The sequence below is a fragment of the Aphanomyces invadans genome, assembly GCF_000520115.1.
Source record: "Aphanomyces invadans strain NJM9701 unplaced genomic scaffold supercont1.12, whole genome shotgun sequence".
NCBI lineage: Eukaryota > Oomycota > Saprolegniomycetes > Saprolegniales > Verrucalvaceae > Aphanomyces > Aphanomyces invadans.
The window spans coordinates 1234296-1260585 of record NW_008580157.1 but is presented as its reverse complement, the minus strand read 5'-3'; the positions used below and the strand labels follow the sequence as shown (position 1 = coordinate 1260585).

The following is a 26290-nucleotide window of genomic DNA, read 5'->3' as shown; positions in this document are numbered from 1 at the left end:
CGATAGTAGAGACACGTCGAACTCCAAAACTTCGATTTGCAATGTCAAACGGGTGAGTGTGGAACGGTAGGCCAACTGGCACGATCATATCCGCTTGGTTGTCGACACCAGCATGGGAAGACGACGGCGCAACGTGTTGCGCGCGGGAGTCCTGCTCCTGGGAACGTTGGCATGCTTCAGCCTTCCCACGACGAATGCAGCGATGACGTTCGCGTCGGACGCCGCGTGGTGCGACTACCACTGCTCGAGCTACAATCCAACCAAGCACTCGTCTTGCCCTGTCTTGTGTCCGCATGCCCGCGTCTTGAAAGATGAGGTTGATCCTCTCCATCTAGTACTCTGCTTGTCCAACGCGACTGCGACTGCGAAGCCAATGGTGATGTTTCCCGTATTCCCCATTGGCGCGGAGTTTAGTGCGTTTTGGACGCAGTACCAGGCGACGATGGATCTTGAGTTGGACGGGCCGGACCCCGTGTTGACAGCGTGCTCGTTGGCGGCGCTTCCAGCATCGACCTCCTTTGAGGCAAGCTTTTGCATGATATTTCATGTCTCATGTCGCCTACATGATCAGGCGCCCTCACCGACAAGTACCTTGCCAACCCTAGTCAAGTTGACACGATCTCAAGTTGAACACACAATAATTGCACAAATCCGGGCGCTTCTGCACGACGCATCGTCCCTACGACTCCTCAGTCGTAGCAACGAAATCGATGCTGGTACGCAGTCACGATCCATTTCACGTTTCGATGAACCACGATGAGCAGGAAGCACAGTCGCCCTCGTGCATGCAACCACAAGCGAAATCGCCGCAATCAAGCGCCTTACAGGTGTCTACCACGTGCTTCCTTTGCCGCCCTTCATGAAGCTGAGCCCTCTTGCTCGATCTCTTATGACGACCACTACCGCGATTGTCATGTCCCCGCCCTTGGACATTGCATTCCTCGACCATGTTGCGCTGGATGCGGCGCTATTGACTCGACTCAATGCCGGCCTGGCCAACATCACGGGCGTCGACGGTCTCTTGCACCTTTCACCCATGTACGTACCCGCCACGTTGTGGCATCTAAAATCGTTGGGCAATCTTGGCAGGAACGACAGTGTCGTGATGCCGTCGTTGGCCAACTTTGAGACATGGGTGAAAGCTGTCTTGTGGCTCTGTCGGCATCCCACAGTGCTCTACGTGACCAAACACACAAAGCTCCAAACGCAAACCCTGCCACCGTCCATGTGGACCTCGCGACGGCTGGATGCAGATACTTCCAATCTCATGGGCACTCTGGAGGCACAGTCGAACGGCATGTACGTTGCGGGATTCAATTCTCGGATGAATGCACTGATGCGTAGATTGGGAAATGGAGTTGTCGTGGCCGTGACGGATTCAGGGCTGTATATGGATCACGACCAGTTTGACCAGCCAACTCCTCGAGAATTCAACCGCATCAACTTGAATGCGAGAAAGGTATGAGCGCACACATGAAACAATGCAAGAAAAGAGTGCAACGCGACCTGGCCTGCCACCGGCAGAATTGTGGCACTTGCAACTCCCGCGATTCCTTATTTTAACTGGAGTCGCGAAGGTCGTCCTGTACCACGCGATTGGCGATCGAGTCGAACAGTCCGAGACAGTCACGTGCGGTCATGGCACCCACGTCGCTGGGATTGTCGCCGGGAGCTCGTTTAGTGGTACTTCGACCAATGTCGGGTTGGCGCCGAATGCAAAAATCGCGTTTGCAGACATTGGCACCCAGGTATTGCATCTTTCCGAGACGACGCTGTTGAGTCAGCCAACCTTGCCATTAGGACCCAGTGTGTGCCAATCAGCCAGGTGTCAAATGCCCTGTTCGACTAGCTACTCCCAGCAACGTTTTGGACCTGTTGGGCCGTCAGCTGGACGCCGGTGCACGTATTTTCTCGTTTTCTTGGGGTCTTCCAGGCGACGATTACAGTCGCGTACGTGCACCGTCGGTCGAAAAAAAACGCTGACAAACTACATTGACTTGTGCAGCAAGCGCGAGATTTCGATCAATTCGTGGTCAACAACCCGGAAACGTTGCTCGTAATTGCTGCTGGAAACTCGGGCGACAATGGCTCTGGCACCATCACTTCTCCAGCTGGGGCCAAAAATGCTTTGACGTAGGTGTCGTTTATCGGAAGATCGTTCTCCTTTCCTGCCATTTTGTGGCGCTGTTGCCCGAGTTTTCTGGGTTTGTGTGTGGTTGTCTGACTTGGATGTCAGGGTCGGGGCGTCGCTGAGCTCCGTGGAGAGTTTGCAAGAGTCACTTGCGTGTCCAACCGTGTTCAACCCCCAAAGCGTTGCGTCGTTTTCGTCACAGGGTCCTACGTCGGACGGTCGACTGAAGCCGGACGTGGTGGCGCCCGGCCAAATTCTCGTGTCGGCGCAGAGTGAGGCAAGCTATTCCACGGTCAAAACCAGCCGACTGTGTCCGCTTCAGGGCACTTCTCAAGTAAGCGCACCTCCACCACGACGGTGATGTGACGATTTGCGCAATAGTCGACACCGGTTGTGGCAGGCATGGCCGTTTTGCTCCACGAATGGCTTCGTGATGGGTGGTGGAAGGACGGCGTGTTGAACAAGGCATTTGGAATGACATCGATCCCCGCCGCCTTAATCAAGGCGCTAATTATTCACAGTTCGCGCGGACTGACAAGACGACTGAACAACATTCGAGGCATGATTACGTGCAAATTCGCCGAAGCCCAGGCGCAGCCGTTGCGTCAGTACCCCGACAACATGCAAGGTACTGCGCCTTCCAAACCCGGCAGAGCTCCCTCTTGGTCTGGTATTTGTCGAGTGCTGATTTTGGTTTGAAGGGTATGGACTTCCGGACATGTCGACGTTGGCAGCGTTTGGTCAAAGCCTGCCCAAGGTGTACTTTTTACCCAACACGAGTTCGGCCAACTCGCCGTCGATTGCCCACAAAGGCGTACACATTTACAGCTTTGACGTTCGGCCAAAGGAATCGCTTCGAGTCACGCTGGTACGGCCGCCTTTCTAACGTTTGTCAAGTATAAACATAGGTATGGAATGACCCGCCTGGAGCCATGTTTGCGACGAAAATGCTGCAAAACGACTTGGATTTGTCGATCTCGATTCCGAATTCCACTGTAACTATTTATCCTTTGAGCGGCACGAACGGCGGCAAGGACTCAGTCAACAACGTCGAAATGGTGGTTGCTCCATACGACTTGTTGAGACAATACACCAACGCCTCTGCTAACGACGCCATTATTCGCGTCGAGGCGCGCGTTGTGGGGTTTTCCGTTTTGGTGGGGCTGTCGCAGCCTTATGCATTGGTCGCGTCGGCCGGCATGACCAGCGCACGCGGTGGTGACAGCTCAACATTTCCATCAAGCACGCTAAACAAGACAACAGCGCCTTCATCTGCCGTTGCATCAAGAGGTTTCGTGTGGGAATCGTGGATGACGATTACATTGAGTGTCCTGGGTGGTGTGCTTGTCCTCGTTGGCGCTGTCGTGCTGATCGTACGGAGATTTCGAACCGCAGACCCCGAAGCTCCTTACGTAACACCCCAACAGACCCCACGAGGGGATGCCACCTGGTCTCGTCCTTATCCAGGTAAGAGGCTACAGTGGCGGACTCGATGAGCACGTCTCATCCATTCGTAGCTGGCGTCAGGGGATCGGTCAACGACACTGGCGGGAGATCACTTTCAATCGAGCAAGACGTGTGCCCATACTGCGGGTTTCTCACCCGAGATGCAGTCAGTCTCGTGGACCACGTGCAAAGGTTCCATCCGTAGCTCTTGAAACGACGGTTCGTTCGTTCTGCTGGTGGAAAACAGCTTCTCCGACTTAAAAATTAACTGCACCAAGTGCGCTTTCGTGCGTTCGCAGCAAGACTGTTGGGGCTGGGGACGCACTGAGGACATCTGCAGGGACACAAAGCCATGGCCAAGGGTCGCTGGGGTGTGTGGTGGCATTTCGGTTTCGACAGAGCGCAGTGTGTGTTGACAACGAGCCATGGTTGGCGTGTATAAATAAAAGTGTCGAGACTGTTGTGTGTCGGCAGTAGTTTCAAGCGACGAAACACACTCGTCGATTGACGCGCTGACCATGGGCAGCGGGTCCAGCTGCGACAAGGAAGAGCTCAAGGCCAAGACGGAAAAGTCAGTGGCCGAGTCCACACCAGTGAGTCGTCGCATGTCGGAGGTGGCGCCAGCACTAGCGTACCAAAACATGACAACCGATCATGTCAACAAGATGCTCGAAGCATATGCCAACACAACGCTGGAGCTGTCGCTCGCGCAAGAAGCCGACTTTACCGGGTTCCTGGCACAGCACAACCTTCCTCCGTTCCAAGCGATTCCGAACCAAGTGTACAAGCTGTGGCACTTGATCGAGGTCAACTTTAGCCACAACCAGCTCGCGTGTCTCGACGACGCAATCGGGGATTTGACCCAGCTCGAAGTCCTCGACATCGCAAGCAATCGACTCACGCTCCTGCCCGACTCGCTGTGCAAACTCACGCGGCTGTCGACGTTGATCGTGTCCGAGAACCAACTGACAAGCCTGCCGTGTGACCTCGGCCACTGCGCGTCGCTAAAGAAGCTCATTTGCTTCAAGAACCAGCTCACGACCCTCCCAGACAGCATCGGCGGCTGCCAACCCCTCGAAGAAGTCAACTTTTTTAACAACAAACTCACGTCCCTCAGCCCGGGCTTTTACGATCTCGTCAACCTGACCGAGCTCAACATTGCCGTACATTCCCCCTAGCGACGCTGGCTTGTAACACTTGGTACAGGGAAACGCCCTAACGCAACTGGACCCGTTTACCAAGTTTGTCAACTTACGGCGATGTGCGGCGTATTTGAATAAGCTCAAGGCGTTCCCAAGTCTCACAGCATGCACGCAACTGACCCAGGTAGCGTCGTGTGTGCGTCAGAGGGTGCTCACGGTCAGTCGTAGCTTCAACTGTATCGCAACGCGCTCAAAGAAATCCCCGACACGACGGACCTCACCCTTCTCACCGACCTCGACGCCAACTCGAATCAAATCAAGACCATCCCAGATACATTGTGTTGTCCGCAGTCCAGCCTGCGAAGCCTCAACTTGCGGAAAAACAGGCTGCTGAGCTTGCCGCCTGCCCTGGGCAACTTGAAAAACATGGAGATTCTCAACATTGGCGGCAACCCCATTAGCTCGCCGGTGCCCGCCGAGCTCGCCAACATGACGAAACTCATGTCGTTCCTCGTCGACGATTCGAACTTGACTGTTTTGCCCAAGGAGCTGGCGTCCATGACGTCGCTCGTGCGAGTCGACGTCGGATCGCGCATTGACCACAGCGACGACACGACCAAATACGTGATGAACCAACTCGAACTCACGTGCGACACGAACAAGGGCTGGCTAAAGCAGTCATAACGAGATGCGTGTTGTCGTAATGTGGCAAAACTGTCGACTAGAGAATGCTCTTCTGGCGCTGGTGTTGGTGGAACCAGTGTTTGTTCGCCCGGAGCAAGAGGGAAACCCCACCCAAAATGGCGGCATGACCAATGTACATGACGATCAGCGGAATGTCTTCCTTTGTCATGTACGTTGATACGATTGCGCATAACGCACTCCAAAAGCTCAACACGTACACGACAAGCTTGGCGCTTCGAACGTGCCTGCCGACGAGTGTCAAGGTCGAGTTTCATTCTTCAGTATTGTACCAGGTCGAGCACGCGTGCGGGAAGCGAAAGTAGACTGCAAACAGGAGCATGTCGCCGGCCAACGCGACAAACAAGTAAAATCGCTACAACAACAAGTTGGCACGATGATGGAGGCAAACAAACGAGCACGACGTACGATGTTGGTGGCGAAGAACGTTTTAGCTCCAATCATGAGGCCCTTGACGAGCTGGCTGATCATGCCGAAGAGCGGCGAGCACTGGATATCGAGATCCAGCTGCGGGAACGCGAGTTGGTGGCTCCCAGACGACAGCACGGCGAGTGGAACGAACAACCCGATGCCAAGCATCCCAATCAAAGCAAACGGCCACTGCCACGCCCCACATGAGGTTTTGACAATCGATATTCACGCACGTCGTACATGGTCAGTCGTCCAGCAATGCAGCGGGTTATCCTTGGACCACAACACGTACACTTTGGCCCCGTTTGCGTCGACGGAAGGGTAGCACGCGACCGAGTACAAGTACTCTTGGGTTAGAAACTACAACGCGCACGCGGTGAGCCAGGCATTGTCCACTCGGGCGCCGCACCATGAACAAGCCCGTGCTCAAGAAACTTGGCAGCAAAAACGTGACAAAGTAGTTGACCCACGGAAACCGCTTAAACTTGTTGGACGCCTTCAGGCTGAAGAACCAAATGAGCAGGCAAATACACGCAACGCGTTGTTTGATCTGCGTGGGGTACGTTACAACGTGGATCGGGTGCCACGTAGCAGCAGCGAGGCAAGCCGTACCAAAAACACGTTGAGCTGGACGACGTCAAAGCCGAGTGTGGCAAAATCCAGCGTGACCATGGCGGCCAGCTTTTTGGCGGAATACGTCGACTTCCTACAGCATCCCGTCACCAACCATGCAAGAGCGCCGACCCCACCATATTTGCCACGGAATCGAGTTGAGCTGAACGAGTTCCCACCCAATGCTCCCGATGGCCAAGTAATTTTTCAAACACGACGGAAAGTCGGTGAGGTTGATCGATTCGACGCGCCGGGTGGCGTTGAACCCAGGGATGCTGCGCGTGATTGTCACGACGGACAAAAACGCGAGCACGACCCACAGGATCCCGTACGAGCAGGCGAGGATCGAGAGTTTTCCGACGGATACGACCCCCATCGAGTCTTGCAAGGTCGGGGACACAAAGTACTCGAACAAAAAGGGAAACCCGAACGCGATGGCAGTGAACCACAAGCTCGACCAAAACCCGCCGAGGCCAATTTTCCCATTCTCCGGTGGCCTACGATCGTGTCTGAGGGCGAGAAAGCGAGGCAGCAGCGTTGTGTGTGAGTGTACCAAATGTAGAAAATGTCGACCAAGAGTCCCATGAGCTCCGTAATGACGAGGTAGTAGCGAAGCTGCTTCTCGGTGCGGAGAACAGTTGCAGACACGGACAAGTCGCCGTTTGGCTGCATCAACCACGTCACTTCCATTGTGTTTCGACGATGAGCCGGGCTCCCAGCAACTTGCTGCGACTTCTTTCGCACCAATCCATTGTACGTCCTCGATGCTTCTCGAATAGTATCGAGGGCTAGTGCGAGCCGCCACACCGTCACAGTGAGCAGAAACCACGACAGAACGTTGATGAGCTCGGCAATCTATCCCACGATGCAAGTACACGTCACGCGCTGTCCAAGATGCTACTATGCACGTACAGGGCCTTCGTTGTACAGGATCGGGGGAATGATCTGCGCCCTAGCATTGAACACCTTCAGCTTGGATCGGGCGTCGAACGGGTCGAGATCGGCAAATGTTGCCAGCCGACACTTCCTCGCCAACTCGATGTGCTTCAGCAGCTGGTACGGCTTGGAATCTTTGGTGAGATCCGTGATGGTGCGAATAAATTGGCTATGCCTGGCGGAGGCCTGCTTCACCAATGCTGTCGTCGGGCTAAGCGATGCATCCGACGACACGCGGGAGCTGCCTGACAAAACATGGCGAACGGCACTGAGCGCAGAGACGAGGCGTGTTTGCGCGAGTTCGACATTCGAGAGGCGTCGTGTGCTACTGGTGAGTTTGAGTGCCGTGAGGGGCGTCGCGTGAGTTCGAAGGGGTTGGTTGAAGCAAGCACTGGTGAACTCAGCAATGACAAAGATGGCTTGCCACCGCTCCAAGGGCTGAAGGAAAAAATGATTCAAGTTGTCTGGGGCAACCATCTTGCTCAGTCCATACCTAGGAATGAGAATTCACCACGAGCATGTCGACGTTTGCTGGCGGTGTCCGTACCACTCGGGCATCCGCGCTTGCGGCAGAGAAAAAATCGACATGTGAGGAATCACAAGCTGCTGCCAGTTTTGTCCGCGGCGGCGCCTCCACGTATCGACGATGACGGCGACGTCGTACCGATGTACATGAGGTTGGACTAGCGACGGTCGGAAATGTTTGAAGAACGAGTCCGTCGACGGTTTGGTGCTTTGGACGAAAAAGTCGAGCCCTGCGATGCCGTTGCACACTTCTTTCAGTCGGTACTTGCGTCTGACGAGGGCCGACGGGGTCGCGTCCCGAGCCTCATGGACGTGCAAGTGCGATTTAAAGTACGACAGACCACGCGGCATGTACAAGTCGACCGTGGCCGCGATGGCCGCCCACGTTTGGTCGCACAAGGATTTGTTGGTGGGGTTGGTCAAGATTGGGACGAGGATTCGTGTCATTGCAGCAAAGGACCCGACATCGCTTTCCAGGAGCAGATCCATGGTGGTTTTGCACTCGGTGTGCGCGCTTTGTTTTTCGTACGACCCGATGAGTTTATCTTTGGACGTGCACTTTTCAAACGTCGATCGTATTTGAGTCAACAGCGACGTCACTCTAAAACATGTGAGCGATTTGGCCATGCGCGCGCCGACGTACCGCAGCGCAGCGTTGGTTTCGTGTGCAGGCTGCCACTTGGCCGACCCATGAACGTGCAAGGCGCGTGGGGCGGCGCGAGCGTGCGACTGGACCAGGTGCCACACCCCTTGGACCGTGAGGACGAACCCGGTCCACAATAGAAAGCACACGTTGCGGAGCATCTTGGAGCCGCACGTGGAAAACGGAAACGACGATGCTGTCGTTGACGCCGTGCCGTGGGTTTGGCACACACGGAATTGAATGTCCCCGTATGGACGAACTTCGTCGAAGCGCATCTTGTCGCGCTGAAAGGGATGGAATTCGATCGAATGGTTGCCGCACGCGAGCGGAAACGACAACGACGTCTGGCCAATGCACATGTCCGTGGGGCTAAACGGGAGATACATCCACACTTGCACGTCGACAGACTCTGTCATCTCGTCTGGGTACACAACAAACGCCGTGGACGCGTGCTTTGCAGTGTAATTGCCACAGTGCGTTTGGAGCTGGGGATACCGGCATTGCACCGTCGAGCCGCCGTCGGTGCAGAACCCCGTGTAAGCTCGCCTTTGCCCTAGCGAGGTTTTCACGTACGGCCGAAAGCCCCAGAACGCCCACATCCACGAATGAATGTGAAGCTGTTCCAAAACAAGCGCCACGGGGGCGGAAGCAGTGGACGCGGCGGGGGACCCGACTGCTGCGGGAGCATGCACGTGCAGCAGCCCTCGCACAGCAGCGCAAAGCTCTTCGATGTGATGGGTAAAGTACCCGATGTCCATGTCGGGATTCTGTAGGCTCAAGATGATCCATTCCACGATCGACTCGACGCGACGGAAGAAGAGCGTTATGTCAGCATGCTGGGTTGGGTCATCGATCGCGTGGACCACGGCTTCCTTGAGCAAATGCACGACGTAATGGCTTGTCTGATAGCACATGGCGGCATGTTTCGTGGCCTCAATACCTTGGGTCAGTTGGGTGTTGTGGTTGGAGCGCTCGAACGCATCGTAGAGACTGTCGTAGCCGTCGACGCAGTACTTGGAGAGCTCGCTCGACAGGGTTTTCAACCAGTGGACCACGATCGACGCGTCATCGTTTGTGTTTGGGTTCATTGCCATGTCGTCGTACGCAGCCATGAATTCTCGCAACGCGACGGAGATATTCTCGAGGCCGTTGTCTCGAAGCAGGGCCGGCGTGCCTTTGTCGATGCGACCGTTTGCGACCATGCGAACAAGCACGGAGTGAACGACGCGAACCTATTCAAGTGAATGTCAAGCGTGTGGCTTGAAAACGGAAGCAAACGAACCAGCACATTGACTTGCATGTCAAACTCAAACAGCGTCAAATGGACGCACGTGAGCAGCACACGGGCCACGTTTTCATCCGTGAGGCACAAATCGCACGCGGTTTGTTTGAGCAGCTTCTGGACGTGCCGCAAGTTCGCCACGATCACCAAGCGGACGAGAATTTTGGCTGCGAGACTGGCCAAGCTTGGCTGGACCGACCGGCACCGGTGGACAACATATACGAGCAACTTGATCACGCCAAAGTTGTTGCGGCTTGTCATGAGGAATTCCGACCGCAGGAACATGGTGTTTTCACTGAGAACAGATAAACACGCGAGAAAGATCGTGAACGTATTGTTGTGCGCTGGTGAAGGCCCGCGGATCATTTCGACACGCACGACGTGCGCGGCAACTCCACATAAGAGCTCTAGCATGCTGTAGTTGTCACCCGTTCGAGCAGACGCAGCCGAGCATCGTGCAGCGAATTTCGTCGCGATTATGCGAACCTTGGCACATGCTTTCAAAATGGCCATGATCAACTCGACGTCGCTTGTCGTGCATTGCGGCAGGTGCTGCAGGATAAACGCGATCGATAGCGCGTCGGTCATGAGGAAGCATCCGCTCAAGCACTCACTCGTCACCATGACGAAGAAGGTCAAGATCGCGTAGAGGCACTCGTGGGCGACCGTCTAGTGCACATGAGCCAAGGTAGCGAGCGTGTGGTGGACCTGCAACAACATACCTGGCAAGCGTGTGTGCAAGCTGCGGCCCACAACGACAGCACCTTTTCAAACAACCTGGGCGACTCCATCGGCGCGCCATTGCAAAACACCCACTTGTGCTGCCACAGCCGCACTTGTTTGACTCGATTGCTCGTTGAACGACGTGTGGGTGGTCGAGTGGTGGTGGCCTGGAGCTGAAATCCGGCAAACATGTTTTGGGTCTCGGTTTTGTAAAAGGTCAGCATCAGCCCACAGAACTCGGACAGCATGATGCGCAGCTGCGTTGTCAAGATGGGGTCGTCCGAGCTTGGGCATGCGCTGTAGATCGGCAACAAGTTGTCCAGAACGTGCTCAAAGTCGACAATGTCGTGGGATGCGGCCCCTATTTTCACCAGATTACGCTGAACGCGGCAAAGGTGGGCTAGAACTTGAGCGTCGTTGGTCAGAGCCATCGCGCGGAACCACGGGTGGAGTTTTTTCACACAAGGCAAGGTTTCGATCGTCGTGACAAGGTGCGCCACCAAACTGCACGCCAAACGGGCAATGGTCGTCTCGTCGGGTGTGGAAGGGCATTTCGTGGCCAGAATCACGTCGGCAAAAAGTGTCAACACGGTCACTTGCTGTGATTGTGCAGTAGACAGGTTGCGCACAATTCTCCACAAGACTTCGAGTTTCGTGTGCGGCTCATGGAACAGTTGACGGAGCGTTGTGAGAGCCGCGGCATTGTCCAGGATGAGGTACTGCACACCACGACTGCGAGTGACGCATTCAAAGAGGAGTAAGGCTTCGTTTCGGGCGTCCCGCGGCAACCCGAGGCATGCTAGCGTGCACTCAAGCACGAATTGGGTCCCTTCAAAGAAGCACGTGTCGCACCGCACGTTGCCAAAGTACAGCCGTGCCACTTGGAGCGCCAACAACTGGTCAAGGTTCGGACCAAAGAGAGCGACGCGCAAAAGAAGGCTGAACGGTTCGGGTGAAAGGGTCCACTTTGGCCGTCCAGGAACGATGGAGTGGAGAGTCAAGGCAGAGAGACTGAGATATTCATGCAAGCACCTGGTGGCAAGCACCCCTCGACTGGTGTGGATGGTATCTGGTGCCTGCTGCCCCGACGTGGGGCTCAAACCGTTTTGTAGGTGTTGTGCCAGCGACTGGAACAGTCCCATCTTTTGCGCCATGGGTAAAGGGAGTTTGGTCAGGCACTGCAGGGCATACAAGGCAGTTTTTGAGCACGGAAACCGAAGGCACTGAATCAACGTCGACACCAAGACAGAGCTACCGCGAACGACGTGCCCCCATTCTCGTGTAAATGCCAAATTTCGCATGAATTTGCAAAACTGACTCGACACGAGCGAGGCCGAGTCCCCTACAGTGGCTTGAGACACCCATGCAACATCGCGCCCTGGCTTGGACACGTAAGCTTCCAACGGACCAGCCATCGTGTCCACCATCGTCATGATGGCCAGCAGGCCAAAGCAGCCCTCGACTCCGATGGACGCACCAGCTTTGTCGAGATGGAATTGAATGAACGACATGACGTCGGTGGACTGAAAAAGAATGCCTTGGTTTGGTTTATGGCGACTGAGGTGCCACAAAACATTGAACGCATGACCAGCAATTCCATGGGCGTCCGCGTTTGAGCAGTGGTGGACTATATCGAGCAAGCACTCGACGGGGAGGTCACGGCATGGCGGATGACTCGCCAACAGGTTGGTCAGGATCAACAGAACTTGAGACAGCAGATTTGGCCATGCACGCAGCAACTGCAGCAACGAAACCAAGTGCTGGTGGATATTCACCTCGACGAATGCTTGACATAATTGCTTTGACGAGTACTTCGGGTGCAGCAATGTCGCGAGGCAGTGCAAAAAGTCCCAATACTGCTCCGTCGTGATGGCTGTGCGTCCAGCCGCAGCTTTGGAATCTGTCACGAAAATATCGCACGACAGCGAGTACAGCTTGAGCAATCGCAGCAACGAATGCGCCAGTTGGAGCAACTTGGATCGGCTCAGGTCACAGAACGGCGGGACATCCGGGCAGATCGTTGTCAAGCTGGACGAGCACATGAGCGACTTGAGTGGGATGGGAAGGTGGGTTTCCTTCAAGATCGCAATGGACAGACTCGCAAGAAGTTTGGGGTTGAAAAGAATGGCGTGTAAGCTCTTGGACGCGATGTTGTGCTTCGCGACCGTTTGAAGTATTTCGAGGGTGACGTCCAGGTAGTGAATAGCGACGGTCAAGAAGTTTTTGGACAGGGCGTTGTAGAGAGCAGTGGACAACAGGGGGAATAAAATGGCGAGGTGGGATGCCAGGTCGTCCTCTGCCGCACCAGAGTCACGGACGGCGATGAGGCAGGCTGCGGCACGGCTTGCATACACTGCACGATGACCGCGTTTCAATTGACCGATCATGCATTGCGTTAGGAGGTCCATAGCGTCTGGAATAATCGACGCAAAGAGGGTTGCTGCGCTAGGCGAGTGGCAGCACAGAGTTGCAATGATGTAGGCGGCCGAGTCTTGGTCTTCAATCTCCGAGCTCTCCAGGAGAATGGCCACGGTATTGCAAATATCCCTGACAAACCGTTCGAGCGCCCACGATGTTGGATTCACTTGCTGGCTGGCAAATACAGCAATGACAATCCACAGGTGCAGCCGGTGAAACGTCGTGTCGGTGTGGAGCTCAATCGTGGCATAGCCCAGCACAACGAGGGGCGAGGTGAACCGAGTGAGGCCCATCGCGTGCACCACCGCCAGGGGGGGCATCTTGACTTCCTGCTCGACGATTTGAACGATCGCGTTGCCGTCCACTTCAACCATGACGTGGCGAGCCACGGTGCCAAACAGCTTCCACGCGACCTTTCGCCCCGACGGCGCTAATGTCTCTGTTGACAAGGCGCTCACCAAGTGATGCAAAACCACCTGGTAGGCCGTCGGGCATTCGTTCCTTGCCGCTGCACACGTGAGTCTCAACGACGTGCAAAACGCCACAAACGCCCGTGGCTGTGGCACCAAACTAGGCATGATCTCGGCACACTGAACCGGTTTGAAGTGAACGGTTGCGGGGGGGAGCACCCGGACGAGGCAATTGATGGCACGGAAGGCACTGCAAACCAGTGTAAACCATGGCCGATCGTGGACTCGATGATCGTGGGTACGCTGGACCATTTCAATCAAGTGTGTCAATCCACTGGTCGTCTCAAAGTGGCCCGGAGCCCGTTTTGGCTCGAGGTACAAACACACTCGACCGATCGTGCAGCAAATGACGTCTGCTGTGCGCAATGTGTCGAGGTCCAATGTCGTGATGTCCAAGAGGACGTTGTCGAGGGCGACAAGCAACCGGTTCTGAATGAAAAACGTGCTGTTTCGCCGATGGCCACGGCACAGCTCAAACGCGAGGCGACTCGCCAGGGACTGGCTGGGTCCGTTGTGGGCAAACATGGACGGCAGGAACGCATTCCACACCTCTTCCGTGCACCCGATATCGTGTCGAAGATGCATGCGATTTTCGTGGTGCCGAAGCATTTCGGTGGCGTATTTGCACACTTCAGAGTGGAGTTTTAACTTGGTGCCATTGTCCTGCGCTGCCAGCTCAATCCACCGGGCAATGTTGATGCTGGAGGCAGCGACTTGGCGAACGTATGCGTGGCCTTGTTGAAATGCCATGTTGACACACTGCAGCAAGCGATATAGCAAAGGAACTTGCCTGGCCATGGATTCTTTCGACAGGTTTGCGCAGCAAAGACAAACTATGTGCCCCAACGACGCGGCCTCGACTTGCCGATTGGCTGGTATAGCCAGGAGCTGGGTGAGGACGCCTGCGCCCACCGTCACTCGCCGGGTTTTTTCGTCTGCGGCTTCCTGCCATGCAACTGTGTCCTCCAGAAGGGAGAAGAAGCTCGGACTGATCGCTTGGTTGTACACTGCAGCATGTTCCGGCCGGATTTTCATGAGCTTCCAAACAATATACGCGGCACCGACGAGGCACTGATGACGTTGCAGCCGCGGTAAAAATCCAATCAAGATCTCAAGGTAATGTGGGAATGCCACAATACGATGCCGAGTTGCCTTTGATGTACACAACGCCGCGGTCACCGACACAAGACTTTGCAAGCTAACTCCAGACGCGGTGACGTGGCATATTTGTGTTAGGTAGTGTTCATGGGACAACGCGGCGGCACATGTGGCACTCTGACACAAGCGTAAGATGGCATTGGCGCATAGATGTTGCAAAGTCGGTGTTGGTATCGCCATGATGGCCATGGTCAATTCTACAAAGGCTTTGTGTATATTCGCTCGTATGGTGGAGTGTGGTGGGTCAGCCAAGGGCAAAGTCGAAACCAGTGGGAGTAGAGCTCGCATCCCGATCTCGTGGTGGCGCTCGTATGCTTGGTGCAGCGAGTGCATCAGCAAATAGGCGTATTCGATGGCATCGACGGTGTGGACGAGACAACGGTACAACGAACACAGCCCAGTCATCACTTGCTGCCCGAATCGGTCGAGCTCTATCACTTGCAACAGCACGTGGACGAAGCGCATCGTGGGCTCGAGGAAGGCGTTCCTGTGGCGGAAGGAACTCAACAGTGCCTTTGTTAACGTCCCAAGCGTCTTGATGATGTTCAAAAGCAGCGTGTTCTGACGGTATGGCAGCTTTGGCTCACATCGAACGCAAATTTTGGACGGGGCATCGCAAGCACAAGTTTGGAACTTCAATTCGTGGCTGCATTTCAAGTAGACTTGCGTCAATGCTTCTAGGAGTGCGTCGTGTTCAAGTATGTTGGCGCATCGATCTTGCTTTGTCGCCAAGTCACAGTATTTCGTGAGTGTTCTCGCAGCTCGCAATTGCATCTTCGGGTCGCTGGACTGAAAGCCAAGACAAAGAGTGCTCAAGATGGCTGCATTTCCACGCTCCAAATGGTCGAGCACCGTTGCTGTAAAGTCCAAGGACGCTGACGACGCGTGCGCCAGTGAGATGAGGCACTCCAACGGGCCGAGGGAGGCGACGTGGGCAGGGTGGTCCATTACCTGCACCTGGTTTGTAAACCATTGCGAGAATTCAACTTTTCTATCGGACAAGCACTCGACCACACTCGTGACCAGCCATGAACGACACACTTTTCCGAGCAACCTACAACGACACGTCAGGGGTTCCAACCGAGACCTATCTTTCTCTACCGCGTTGCTGACGGCGACTCTTCGGAGAAGTTGATGGCGTCATCAACAAATGCATGGACCAGCCGCGTTGGAAGAGTCGAGAGATACTGCGCTAGCTTGTAGTTTTGCGTTCGAAAGAGGTGGCCGCAGACAGCAAACACAATCGAGTGATCGATTCGAATCGGAGACGTTGAACTGTCCATGAGGATCATGGTATCTCGAAACAAGGACAGGCGTACGTGGCTCATCACGACTCGTCGGGCCACCAGAGTGCAGCTGCACTTGGATTTTGACACGACCTTGCCACAACTTGCACGTCCTGTCCCTGTGCAGCAATACGATGTAAACTGTCCCAACACGTAAAAGACACGGTTGAGAAATGGAATATCGTCGTCCGTCGCAGTTGATGCCGTCCACGTGTTGGCGACAAAGGCAGCCCCGCTGCCGCCTCGCGGCCGCCCAAGTCGAAGAAGCATCGAGTGGACTCGAGTGTTTGGTTGCGGCTGCGCTCGCAAGTAGCTATGCACGACATAAACGAGCGACCGTGTCAAGGGCTGTCGCGAGGGCAGCCATTGCTTGGCATCCGTGATGAGTTGGACGAGACTCGACACGTTGACTCTGGCAATATCCTTGCTCAACGACAAAGCAGAGCACACACTCGCAATCAAGTCACACACGTCTTCCGGAGGAGTCGTCGAGTGGCGGCTGTCTCGAAAGAGGTACTGGGACTGGTGTTGCTGCAACCGTTGCATCGCTTTGAGTTTGAAAAGAGACAAGTATGTTGGCCAGGACGGGGCCTCGGTGATGTTACAAGGATACACGGTGGCCATTTTTCGCATGGCTGCATGGATTTTGGCTTGAATGGGCGCTGGGATGGCGTGCTCCAGGTCATGTTTGGTCAGGACGAGCGCGACAACAGCGCACATGGCGGTGGCCTTTTCAGTCGAGACAAGACCAAGACACGTGGAGACCCCCACGATGCATCCTTTGTCCAGCGTGAGCGAGACGTCGTCGAGAGCTGTTTCAAGTTGCCACAGCACTTTGCCGCTCGTAATAATGTGCAAACCAGGCTCGGTGAGGATGGTTCGATGCGCCAGGTACCGTTGAATCGTCATGCACCGGCTGACAATCTGAAGTTCCGCTGGGGACAAAAGGCCAAACACGACCAGCCGACGCAGCATGTCTTCAATCCAAATGAAATCGATTTGTGTGGCCTGACTGCCCAGGGTCAAGTCTTCCAAGCGCCTGCCGTACACTGGAAAGAGACCGCATAGTACGATGCGCCCGATGATGAGTGCGACCGATTCGACCGGGACGGCATCGATGTCGTCGTTGAAGCGCGACTGCGGAGGTTTTCCAGTTTTGTGCACTGTCGTGGTGCGACGGGTTGGTGGCGCCACGACCGATCGAGCGGATTTCGCATAACGATCCAATTTTGCAGATGACGTGGAGATGGCAGCGGGGTGGGCACTCAAAAGCAATGTTGGTCGTGGCACGTTCATCTCGGACTGTAGAATGAGCACACGAAGAAGTTGCACGCTCTTGTCTTTGATTCGGATGCAGTCGTGGAAGATCAAATCAAACAGGATCTGAATACCTCCATGGCCACACAAACGCACAACGACGTAAACTCCGTTGGCTTCCGCGAGGTGCAGGCAAATACCGAGCAAGTGCAGCTGGAGCGCGTTTGATTCAGACGCCAGGAGCAAGTCCAACAGGGTTCGAAGAATGGGTCGGTCGTTCGATACCGCCACCTCGACGGATACACTCGCGCCATTCTGCGACGCCTTCGAGCTCTGGGGTAGATCCAATTCAAGGTCCTGAAACATTGTGCAGGCTTCTTGGTGTGTTGAACTGATACGATGCAGCACCTTGGCCGCAGCCACCAACACACCAATTTGGTCTTTGCCGTTTGGATGTTGCAACGACATGCACTTGTACTCTGGAACAAACTGAAAGCGTAGCTGGAGCACAGAAAAGATTTGACGAAGGAGCGCTTTGTCTTGGACGATGAAAGGATGGACACTCGTGTCGTTGTTGACCAAACTTGAGAGGAAGCTCAACAACGACAGCGTGTAGCGGGCGTTCGCTTGTTTGTTGGCGGTCGCCAAGCTCGCCGCCAGGGAAGATGTGAGATTGAGGGACAAGAGTTGGCACTTGTACTCCGTCGACACGCTAAAGAGCATTTCCAACATGCACAGCAGGGACGCCAGACTGGATTCGTGGACAAAGCCAATTGCGACAACTAGCTGCTCCATCATGGACGGTGAAATGATCTTGGAGTCTTTCATCGGCCCTTGCCGCAAGATACGCACGGTTTGAATGAAGAACCTCGCTACTTTGTCCGCGTCCAAATGAGCAAACGTCGCGCTGCAAGGCTGGGCTCTAAACAGCATCAAGAGAGTGGAGAGCAGCTCGTGGACGAGGCGTCGATCCGGTGTGTGGTGGGTGTTTTCTTCGATAGACGGAATGGCTTCGTCAATGTGACGGATGCGTGCGGTCAACTCAGAGCAAGCGGGCGTCGTCGTGAAAGGACAGGTCTCGAACGATTTGGAAAAACAAGCTTCAAGGCAATCTAGACATGTGTACCTGGTCACCCAAGCCGCGCACGGAGTTCGTCGTACCAGCGGACTGAACCAAGAACGACTTTTCAATGGCCAGTGTACCGTCGAGGCAAAACTTTCCTGCCAATTCCGCAGCCACCCACCGAAGCTCGACGTTGTTTGGGTGGGCAATGTACTCGCCAAAGAGGGCAAGCATTGGCTTGTCGCGCTCCGACGTTGTGAAAACATGTTGGCGGAAAACGATTTGACGAAACAAAGTCGGCACACACAGCACGGCGTTGTAAATTTGCAGCAGGTTGAATTGAATGCCCAGGTGTGCTTCCGACGTGATGGGCCGAGCGGTCGCGCTGTCGATGAAGTTCACCATGTCGTTCGAATGCCGAACGTTCTCGTTCGTGGCCAAGTATGCCAGTGCCGCACTAAGGCAAAACTAAAATGACGTGAGCCATCCGCCACAAGGAAAATGATGCAATTGGCAGACCCGAAGTTGCTCAATCTGGGCTGCAGGCACGTTGGCTTCCAGGAATTCCCTATGCAGTCGTCCGTCGCGCATGAGTCGCACAACTCGCCAAGAAGCCGGGCTCACCCCACGAGACGTTCGTCGGTTGTGCATGCCACATACGACTGGACGATGTGGCTGAGCGTAGCATGCGCGACATAGTTGTTTTCACTGCCAATCAAGATCGACACAAAGCTCTCGCTTCGTGAGCTCGTTTGGGCTTCGTTGCACAAATCGCACAAGATTTGCGATGCCAAGAGGCACAACCCAATGCGTTTCGAACGGTCGGGGACACGAGCAGCCATTTCTTTCACCGAGATGAAGCTCCACACGTCCAACACGTATTTCGTGTAGAGGTTGAGTGCTGCGTTCGACTCGGACAGACTACAGCTTCGAGGCACGACCTTGTCCAGAAGTAGTGTCCGGTTCGTCGTGGATTCGAGCATACATTGCAACACGCCAAACGCCAGGGCCGAAAACTCGGTTCGATGGTCCGGCCACTCCATCAAAACGTGCAGGACGCAGAGAAACCCGCACACGTTGTCGGTGGACGTAAAGGTCTCAAGATACCCCAGCGCAACTTTGCGAGTGTTGGATAAAAACAATTGGTGAAGCAACGTCAGCGCCTATGGATGGCTCGAGTTCAAACTACAGTCATCTCGCATGCCTTGCCACCTGAATCGTCGTAGAGTTCTTTAATGATGTGCTGTTGGATAGAACGTGAAGGTGCATATGCACCACGGAGTCGCGTTGAGTCAAGTACTGAACCACTTGGTCGAGGTCAGTTGGGGATGGCTGGTTGGCCACAACAGCAACCATGATCGCAGTAATATCGTCCGTCAGACTTGGGCTGTTCACGTGGATGCAATGCTGCATCACTTGCACGTACACTACTCGAGTTGACGAATCCATAGCCATACGCCGAGTTTTTTTCGCGCACGTACCTGCAACGCAGTCGATCGTGATACACTGCGCTCGAAACGTGCATGACGGCGACGACGTCCACTTGCGCAGCGTTTGGGATAGTTCGAGCGTCAATTCTTGGGCGTCCTTTAACTTCCGCTGGACGAGATGGGGCATTTCATGCAGCACCTCGCCAAGCAGTTGTAACAGGGTCAGGGGAAAATTGAGCGTCGTGGCATGGGCGGTGCCGCTGTATTGTTGCACGAGCTCCACGGGTCGACGCAAGTACTTGATCACGGCTGTCTCGAGGGTCGAGTTGAGGTCTTTGTCGTCTAGATATAATGGAGACCACTCCGCGACACTGCATTGCCAGATCTACGCGTACGAATATGCCAGTGTGGATGTTTAAGCCATCAACAAGTAGGACGGGAGGCACCTTTGCGCGATCTCGAGATTTTAGGACAGCCCCAACGACGTCGTAAACTTCCGATTCGCCAAGGATCGGTTGCCCTGCGTCGGGGGTTTTCGTCGATAACGCAATCATGTGCACCACTTCACTCTGGACTGCCGGGGGTAGCTTTGGTACCCTCGTGCATACGTCGAGCGACTGGACCTGCGTCTTGGCTGCGGTCGACACGACCGATAAATGTCCAAGGGCTTGGATCGCATGGGCTTGAAGTTTGGTCCATTTCTCTTGCGTGATGATTGCTGAGAGACTTTGAAGGACAAAGGGGGGAATCGCACTCGCACGGCTCTTCTCCGCTCGAGCCAACGTCGGCAGAACGGCGCACAGGTACATGTACAGCGTGGGGTTGTTGGCGAGGGTGAACGACGACAGGAGGACTTGCCACTCCGTGATGAGCTTGGTTTCGACAACCAAAATGGTCGCCAGGAGGCGTGTTGACTAAGACGAACACGGGATAAAGTATTGCCTGCAAGCGAGGCCTTTATGAGGGTGGCAGTTTCGTGCTTACCTGCACGTGCACTTGGTCGACAATCGTCAAAACAGAAATGGCACGGAATCCTAGTTTCGGGCCGACTCCGTACTCGTGCATCGTCTTAAGCTGCTTCATTCTGACGCGTACGTAAGATGGCATGTCGTCTTTGGTGAGCAGCTCTTCCATCGTGGCAAAGTATGCGCAGTCGATGTTGAGAGGATTCGTTGAGGGCGGTTTTTTGTTCTTGATCCAAGCGGCCATTGCGCACGCCGGTTCGTTCACTTTGGATTGCATTAGCTCCCGCAGGAGCTTTGTATCCAACGCCATGCACGCCAGAGCGCCCAGTCCATTGTACAGCAACATGTGCATGTCGATCGCAGCTGCGGTATCGGAGTGCGCGAACGAGTTGAACACTGACACAGTCAACGCTTGTAGCAGCGCATTGCAGTCTGGGTGGCTTCGGATGGCTGCTCTGCCTTCGTCACGCAGGGCTATGGCCCAAAGGACACCACACAGGCCCGCCTAAACGTAATAGGTCAATTCAGCCTTGGCCACAATAGGAACATCGATCGGAAAACAACGCTTCACCTTGACACGAATGTTCTTAGTTGTCAGGACTGTGACGAAATCATTGATCGGGACGTTGAATCTGAAATCATCGCCGATGGAGAGGTTGAGGAGAACGTTTTGCATAAAGACGAGCGCGACACAGACGGCTTCATCCAACGCATGAGTTTTGTCGGACGAAGTCCACTAGAAACACGGCGTGTGACATGTCCGAGGGAACGATCAAGCTGCGCACCGTGTATATCAGCTTCCACACAAAGCCAAACCCCCTTGTCAAATGGCCAGCCAGCCGTGGGTCAATTGAGACGAGGGCAAAAAAGTTCAGGGCATTTTGGACCTCGGGGATGTGCTGGCCGATGCGTTTTCGATTCGAGTCGAGGGATTTGTGCAGAACGTCTTCGATCCATGTGCCTCCCACATCCCCAAAGTAGCTCGCGCCCCACAGTGGCTTGACAATTGCAGGGACAACGAAGTTGATCACAGTAGGGTAGAACCATGTCAAGAGCGACAACGACTTGAGCGCTTCATATCGAATGTCTGCATCGTTGTGGGAACTAAAAACGAGGTACGTAAATGCAACTTTGAGGTCGTTGCACGCGACCATGACCAGTTCCCGGTGGTGCCACAGCCGGTTGAGAAACTGAAACAAATCGAGTTGGAAGGCCACCACGCCCCCTCGCGCTTTGGACGGTTTACGCGTATGCGCGTCGACTTGAAAGCCACACGCCAACAAGATCAGCGTTGCCAGGCACGACGACACTGGAGAACAATGGGGGCACTTGGAGTACTGCGCAACTACGGGCAAAAACCCGCGCGTCTTTCGTTTTACATACATCCATCGCAAAATCGTTTGCTGGATTTTCTTTGCTTGCACCTTTCGAACGTAATCCAACGTGACCGGCTTCGACGCCAGGAACAAATGTTGCAAAATTGACGCCGCAAACGTGCAGGCCGTTTTTCGAACGATGCGCCGCCGTGCATCCATGTCGATCGCGCCTTTACACGCGCATTTCTTCACGCTTTGATGCTGACAGCACAGGAGATGGCACAACCGGTCCAATCGAGACATTGGCACCATGCAATGTAGGTAAGACGACCACGGCATCGATATTCCCGCGTCGTCCGTGGTCAGCATCGACTTGAGTGTCGTGAAGCTCCATTCGCCCCAGGGCGAAACGGGCAAGAGATTCGCGAGAGCGGACACAGCGTGCACGGCCACGGCGCTTCCAACTTGGTCCGTCTCGAAACTCACGCACGTTCCAATCAAGTCAATTAGTTCCATGTGCGCGCGTGGATCGTCCGAAGAGGACCACGTCACGTCGCCGCTGGCCAACACGCAACTCAACGTTTGCAGTACTCGGCCGCCTTGGAGACACACCAGCGAGGACTTGGTGCGGTGGATGCAAGCCACGACCAGTCGAACGACATGAATGTTTTTCGCGAGCCACACGCCACCGCCAGCTGTAGCCAAAACACATAGGAATCGTAGCTGTAGGGTGTTCAGGTCCGTCGGGTCTTGGGACTCGGGCACCTCCATCAAGCTCTCGACAGCCCGAGCGAGCTTGCCGAGGATGCCGAGACTCAATAGGTGCGTGCACTTGTCAGGCGAAATCGAGATGTCTCCATGTGGTGCTGGCTTCCGTGTCAGTCGAAACCCAAGTTGGCTATCCGAGATTCGGGCAAAAAGTCGTGCAATGCGCAGCGGAGTTCCAAGGATAGGATGTAGCAGGCATTCCAGCAGGATCCGTTGGGCCAAATCCAGGACACGAACCGGTTGATTCACGTCAAACGTGATTTTGGCCAGCAATTCCACCATGTCGCGGTCGTCGTTGCTGTCGTGAATTGTTCGCTGGCACATGATTGCTGCCACGTAGTGTGTATTGGACTCGCTCGTCAGCAACGCGCAGAGCCGCTCAAGAATCTTGACGGTAAAGTGCGCGATCATCTTGTTTTGCTGGATCAGGCCCATCACATAGGGAAAATGCCACGAAAGCGGTGACTGGTCTTGGTCGTGTGGCGGGTCTTGCCTGCAAAATCGTTGAAACTTAGTGCTGAACGCATGTGTTACGACGTACCAACTCAACACGAGCATCTCGTACACTTCGGCCGCGAGTCCTAGAGGAATTGTCGACGTCGCTGTCTTGGATGAGATCAACGGCAAGATCGACTTGCACGCGTCTTTGCTCAACAGCAGCTCGCAAATGCACAACGCGCCCAGTCGAACGGCGTGATGCACGTCGCGTCCGGACATGTACTTAAGCCAGAGCAAAAAATGCATCGGCTCCTTCATCGCATGGGACGCTCGCCGCCACGATACGCCGTACAAGCGCAAGACGATAATGGATTTGAATCCGTCCACAGACACCCCGGACCCAATGCCAATCTTTTCAATCGTTGCCGCCTTCAAGATATCGTCCAACCACCACGCCTTGCCCAGGGTATCCAGTGCCGAATACAGGCAAAAGTTGACCCCGAACCCGACGACGCAATCGTTGAGTGGAGCGGTCAGTTTGGTCGGGGCTTGCGATGAGTACCATCTTGAGAGCGCGCACAGGAGCAATCGCTCAAGGGCGTCCGGAGTTAATGTCGGTTCGCCCATCGTGTTGAATTGCACGGGAACGGGGGATTTCGTTGAGTTGTATATGTACGTAAACTCAAACGCTGCGTCGTGCTCGCCAACGAAGAAATATCTACGTCATCGGCATGATTTATCAAGTCATGAGTTGAATGCACGAGCACCTGTCTTGCTTTGTCGTCGGGATGGGCGGTAGGTACCATCGAAACGCGATGGGGGCGTTTGTGCCTGCGTTTGCCACAAGGGTGCACGTGGCTTCGATGTGGGCACATCGGATTTCGTCCATGCATTTCACCATCGCTTGAAACTCAGGGAAGCCCGTGGGCGTTGCGTGGGACTCGACCCACTTGTTGCACATTTTGACCAGGTCGCCAGTGATACCAGAGACGGTCGTAGACACTTTTGTCGCCGACGCTTGGGCCAAACACTCGGCCAGTTTCGATGGCTGGACCAAATCCAAGTCGGTCGCGTCCAACACAATCGTCACCAGCTTTCTCAGCAAAGTCACGCCGTACAAAACGTCGTCCTTTCGGTCAACAATCGACAAAAACGAAGGCAGCGCCACCCACTCGAGTAGGCGGCGTCGCACGTGCGGTGGCAGCACACGATTTCGACAAAACGTTTCCAATCGCTTCAGCGTTTTCCGAAATGCTTTGAACTCGTGCAATCCAATCGCTTGAGCATGCTTCCAAACGTTGGTTGGGTCAACGGATGAAATGTCGTGCGGCTCGAGGCACAGCAAGACGCAGTGCACCACAACGACCACTTCATCCGAGTAATTCCCTACCCCACTTGGACTGTTAGGCATGTCACGTCGGGTCCATATCACTTGGAAACGCACGTACGATCGAGCTCGTCCTTGAAACCTGAAAAGATCTCGGCGTTGCCAAGCTTGCTTTGCAGGACGCCGAGTCGCGTCATGGGGTCGAGTCGGCAGCGCGCAAAAATCTCGTCGCGAACTTCCCTCCAAACGCAATGTCCAAGGCCGCGCCATAAGTAGCGCAAGAGGGTTGCCATGACTGAATTGTCCTCGAGAGGTCGGGTCGTGTAGTGCCCAGAAGAGTTGGTATATTGGAGAATGCAGTGCAGGAGGACTTTTTTTAGTGCATCGCGGGCGTGCAACAGGTACTTGGATACCTTGGAAATCGAACCACCTGCTTCCACTCCAAACGAAAGCACGAGTTCGTCATACGCGACGAGTGAATACATGGCTGGCGTCGCAGGTGATTCGGTGAAAAATTCTAATGCCGAGAGAAACGCCTTGTCGAAATCAGAGGTCAGGGGGGTCGCAGTCACGATCCATGGGACAGCACTGGCAGAGTCTTCAGGCTGGATAGCAACGCTGTGATCAACGTGCTTTGGAACGCTTGACGGACTGTGTTCCAGCTCTGGTTTTGCTGGTGGAAGCGTGAAATGTGGAACGAGTCGCACGCTCTTCTCGGCTGCAGTGAAAGGCACAGCGGACGGGATGTCGTCGGTCGAGTCCACCTGAGGCGGCATGGTTTCCTTCTTCATTGGAGTTGTCACGACGGACGTGGTACGTGGAGATGGTTTTCGCATGGACGACACCTTCTGAATCATGCCGAGCGAGATGAGTGACGCAGATGTTGCGATGGCGTCGGACGGAAACGTGACTTGGATCAACTTGGTCGAGTCGTCCAGATGAACAGTCAGCTTCGCCAGGAGCTTCTGAAGTATCGTTCGCTGGTTCTTGCTTGTCGACATCATAATGTGCAGCGTGTCGTCGCTGAAGCCAACAATCTCACCGAGTTGTTGAGACGTTAAGGTAACGTGCACTTCGGCGTTGTCGACGTGGAGCTCCGCCGCGGCGACAGACGTCGTCGAGTCGACGATGTCCTTGAGCGTAATGGACACCCCATCGCCACGAAGAAAGAGGTCGGCGTTCAGCATGTACCCGCAAAAGGTATTTGTGATGGCAAACGTTGGCGACTCACCGCCGTTGATATCAGTTGAAGTCGACGCAACAGAGTGCAAGCGTCGAGGTTTTGTCGGACTCTTGAGCGTCGAAGCGAGCTGGTACCGAACGTATACAGTGTTGCCATGCTGTAGAATGTCTTGGACGCGTATGTGTCGCTCGTCGTGCATGTCGATGACGTGGGCGACATCTTTGTTGCGGCAAAAGACAAAATCGACCGCGTTTGTTGGTGGTTTGTGCATGGACGAAGGCTTTCCACCGCTGCCCGAGGTGGAGTTGGGCCGGTGGTTATGCACGTTACCCAGCATGATGCTTAGCACGACACGAAGATCGCTCAATGTCGCCGTCGACATGACATCCAGCGTTCGCTTGGACGCAAGGTCGATTCCCTTGGTGTGTTTTCTCGGCGACAGCTTCGGTGGGTCCCCGACGCTCTCGACGCAGATGCTTCGCCATGTGAGTTTCTGGAAGGACGCAATGTCTTCGAGCGTCTCGGTGCTTTGGTGTTCCAGTTGGTCATGAAGTGAACTCACGAGCTGCTTTCTTGTCGAGTGCATGAAGAAAGGGGCGGCCGGTCGTCGTGGCGCCCTTTCTACCTATTCGTGGTATCTTGGACCCAAGCGACACCA

The 26290-nt window shown here is 54.8% G+C and overlaps 3 protein-coding genes across 18 annotated transcripts; 2 read left to right on the top strand and 1 right to left on the bottom strand.

Annotated features, from left to right (window-relative positions):
- The first annotated feature begins 12 nt into the window (after positions 1 to 12).
- H310_06943 (hypothetical protein) lies at positions 13 to 4033 on the top strand. 8 transcript variants are annotated; one of them, XM_008872182.1, is made up of 14 exons: positions 13 to 376; positions 431 to 523; positions 572 to 716; positions 765 to 1038; positions 1090 to 1299; positions 1345 to 1459; positions 1578 to 1748; positions 1801 to 1950; positions 2006 to 2133; positions 2237 to 2465; positions 2513 to 2759; positions 2833 to 2999; positions 3040 to 3598; positions 3649 to 4033. In XM_008872182.1, the coding sequence occupies exons 1-14, from the start codon at positions 113 to 115 to the stop codon at positions 3780 to 3782; spliced, it is 2886 nt and encodes a 961-aa protein (XP_008870404.1). In that variant the 5' UTR covers positions 13 to 112; the 3' UTR covers positions 3783 to 4033. The 8 variants fall into 8 exon arrangements, with proteins under 8 accessions (XP_008870404.1, XP_008870406.1, XP_008870403.1 ...); XM_008872184.1 differs by having other exon boundaries at positions 3040 to 4033; XM_008872181.1 differs by having other exon boundaries at positions 13 to 523.
- Positions 3992 to 5776, top strand: H310_06942 (hypothetical protein). The gene is made up of 3 exons (XM_008872179.1): positions 3992 to 4740; positions 4784 to 4903; positions 4948 to 5776. Exons 1-3 carry the CDS (start codon positions 4096 to 4098, stop codon positions 5401 to 5403), a joined length of 1221 nt encoding a protein of 406 aa, XP_008870401.1. The 5' UTR covers positions 3992 to 4095; the 3' UTR covers positions 5404 to 5776.
- On the bottom strand, positions 4044 to 26255 carry H310_06941 (hypothetical protein). 9 transcript variants are annotated; one of them, XM_008872170.1, is made up of 26 exons: positions 24571 to 26255; positions 23890 to 24508; positions 23226 to 23840; positions 21386 to 23177; positions 21172 to 21336; positions 20620 to 21105; positions 20082 to 20549; positions 19687 to 20020; positions 19418 to 19632; positions 18830 to 19368; positions 18725 to 18773; positions 18304 to 18673; positions 15701 to 18254; positions 10553 to 15653; positions 9831 to 10499; positions 8549 to 9780; positions 7928 to 8506; positions 7357 to 7873; positions 6998 to 7299; positions 6582 to 6941; positions 6445 to 6538; positions 6242 to 6382; positions 6073 to 6192; positions 5830 to 6021; positions 5694 to 5776; positions 4044 to 5648 (listed from the first exon to the last, which is right to left on the bottom strand). In XM_008872170.1, the coding sequence occupies exons 1-26, from the start codon at positions 26216 to 26218 to the stop codon at positions 5441 to 5443; spliced, it is 19452 nt and encodes a 6483-aa protein (XP_008870392.1). In that variant the 5' UTR covers positions 26219 to 26255; the 3' UTR covers positions 4044 to 5440. The 9 variants fall into 9 exon arrangements, with proteins under 9 accessions (XP_008870392.1, XP_008870398.1, XP_008870393.1 ...); XM_008872176.1 differs by having other exon boundaries at positions 5830 to 6192; positions 24571 to 26218; XM_008872171.1 differs by having other exon boundaries at positions 5694 to 6021; positions 24571 to 26218.
- Positions 26256 to 26290: the final 35 nt, after the last annotated feature.

Coding starts and splice junctions, on each gene's coding strand:
- H310_06942 (XM_008872179.1), top strand. CDS start 4,096: ATGGGCAGCGGGTCCAGCTGCGACAAGGAAGAGCTCAAGGCCAAGACG. Junction 4,741..4,783: donor TGACCGAGCTCAACATTGCC/GTACATTCCCCC, acceptor CACTTGGTACAG/GGAAACGCCCTAACGCAACT. Junction 4,904..4,947: donor CATGCACGCAACTGACCCAG/GTAGCGTCGTGT, acceptor GGTCAGTCGTAG/CTTCAACTGTATCGCAACGC.
- H310_06941 (XM_008872170.1), bottom strand. CDS start 26,218: ATGCACTCGACAAGAAAGCAGCTCGTGAGTTCACTTCATGACCAACTG. Junction 24,509..24,570: donor TTTCAAGGACGAGCTCGATC/GTACGTGCGTTT, acceptor CAAGTGGGGTAG/GGAATTACTCGGATGAAGTG. Junction 18,255..18,303: donor GTTCTTGGTTCAGTCCGCTG/GTACGACGAACT, acceptor ACACATGTCTAG/ATTGCCTTGAAGCTTGTTTT.
- H310_06943 (XM_008872180.1), top strand. CDS start 113: ATGGGAAGACGACGGCGCAACGTGTTGCGCGCGGGAGTCCTGCTCCTG. Junction 717..764: donor TAGCAACGAAATCGATGCTG/GTACGCAGTCAC, acceptor CACGATGAGCAG/GAAGCACAGTCGCCCTCGTG. Junction 3,599..3,648: donor CTGGTCTCGTCCTTATCCAG/GTAAGAGGCTAC, acceptor ATCCATTCGTAG/CTGGCGTCAGGGGATCGGTC.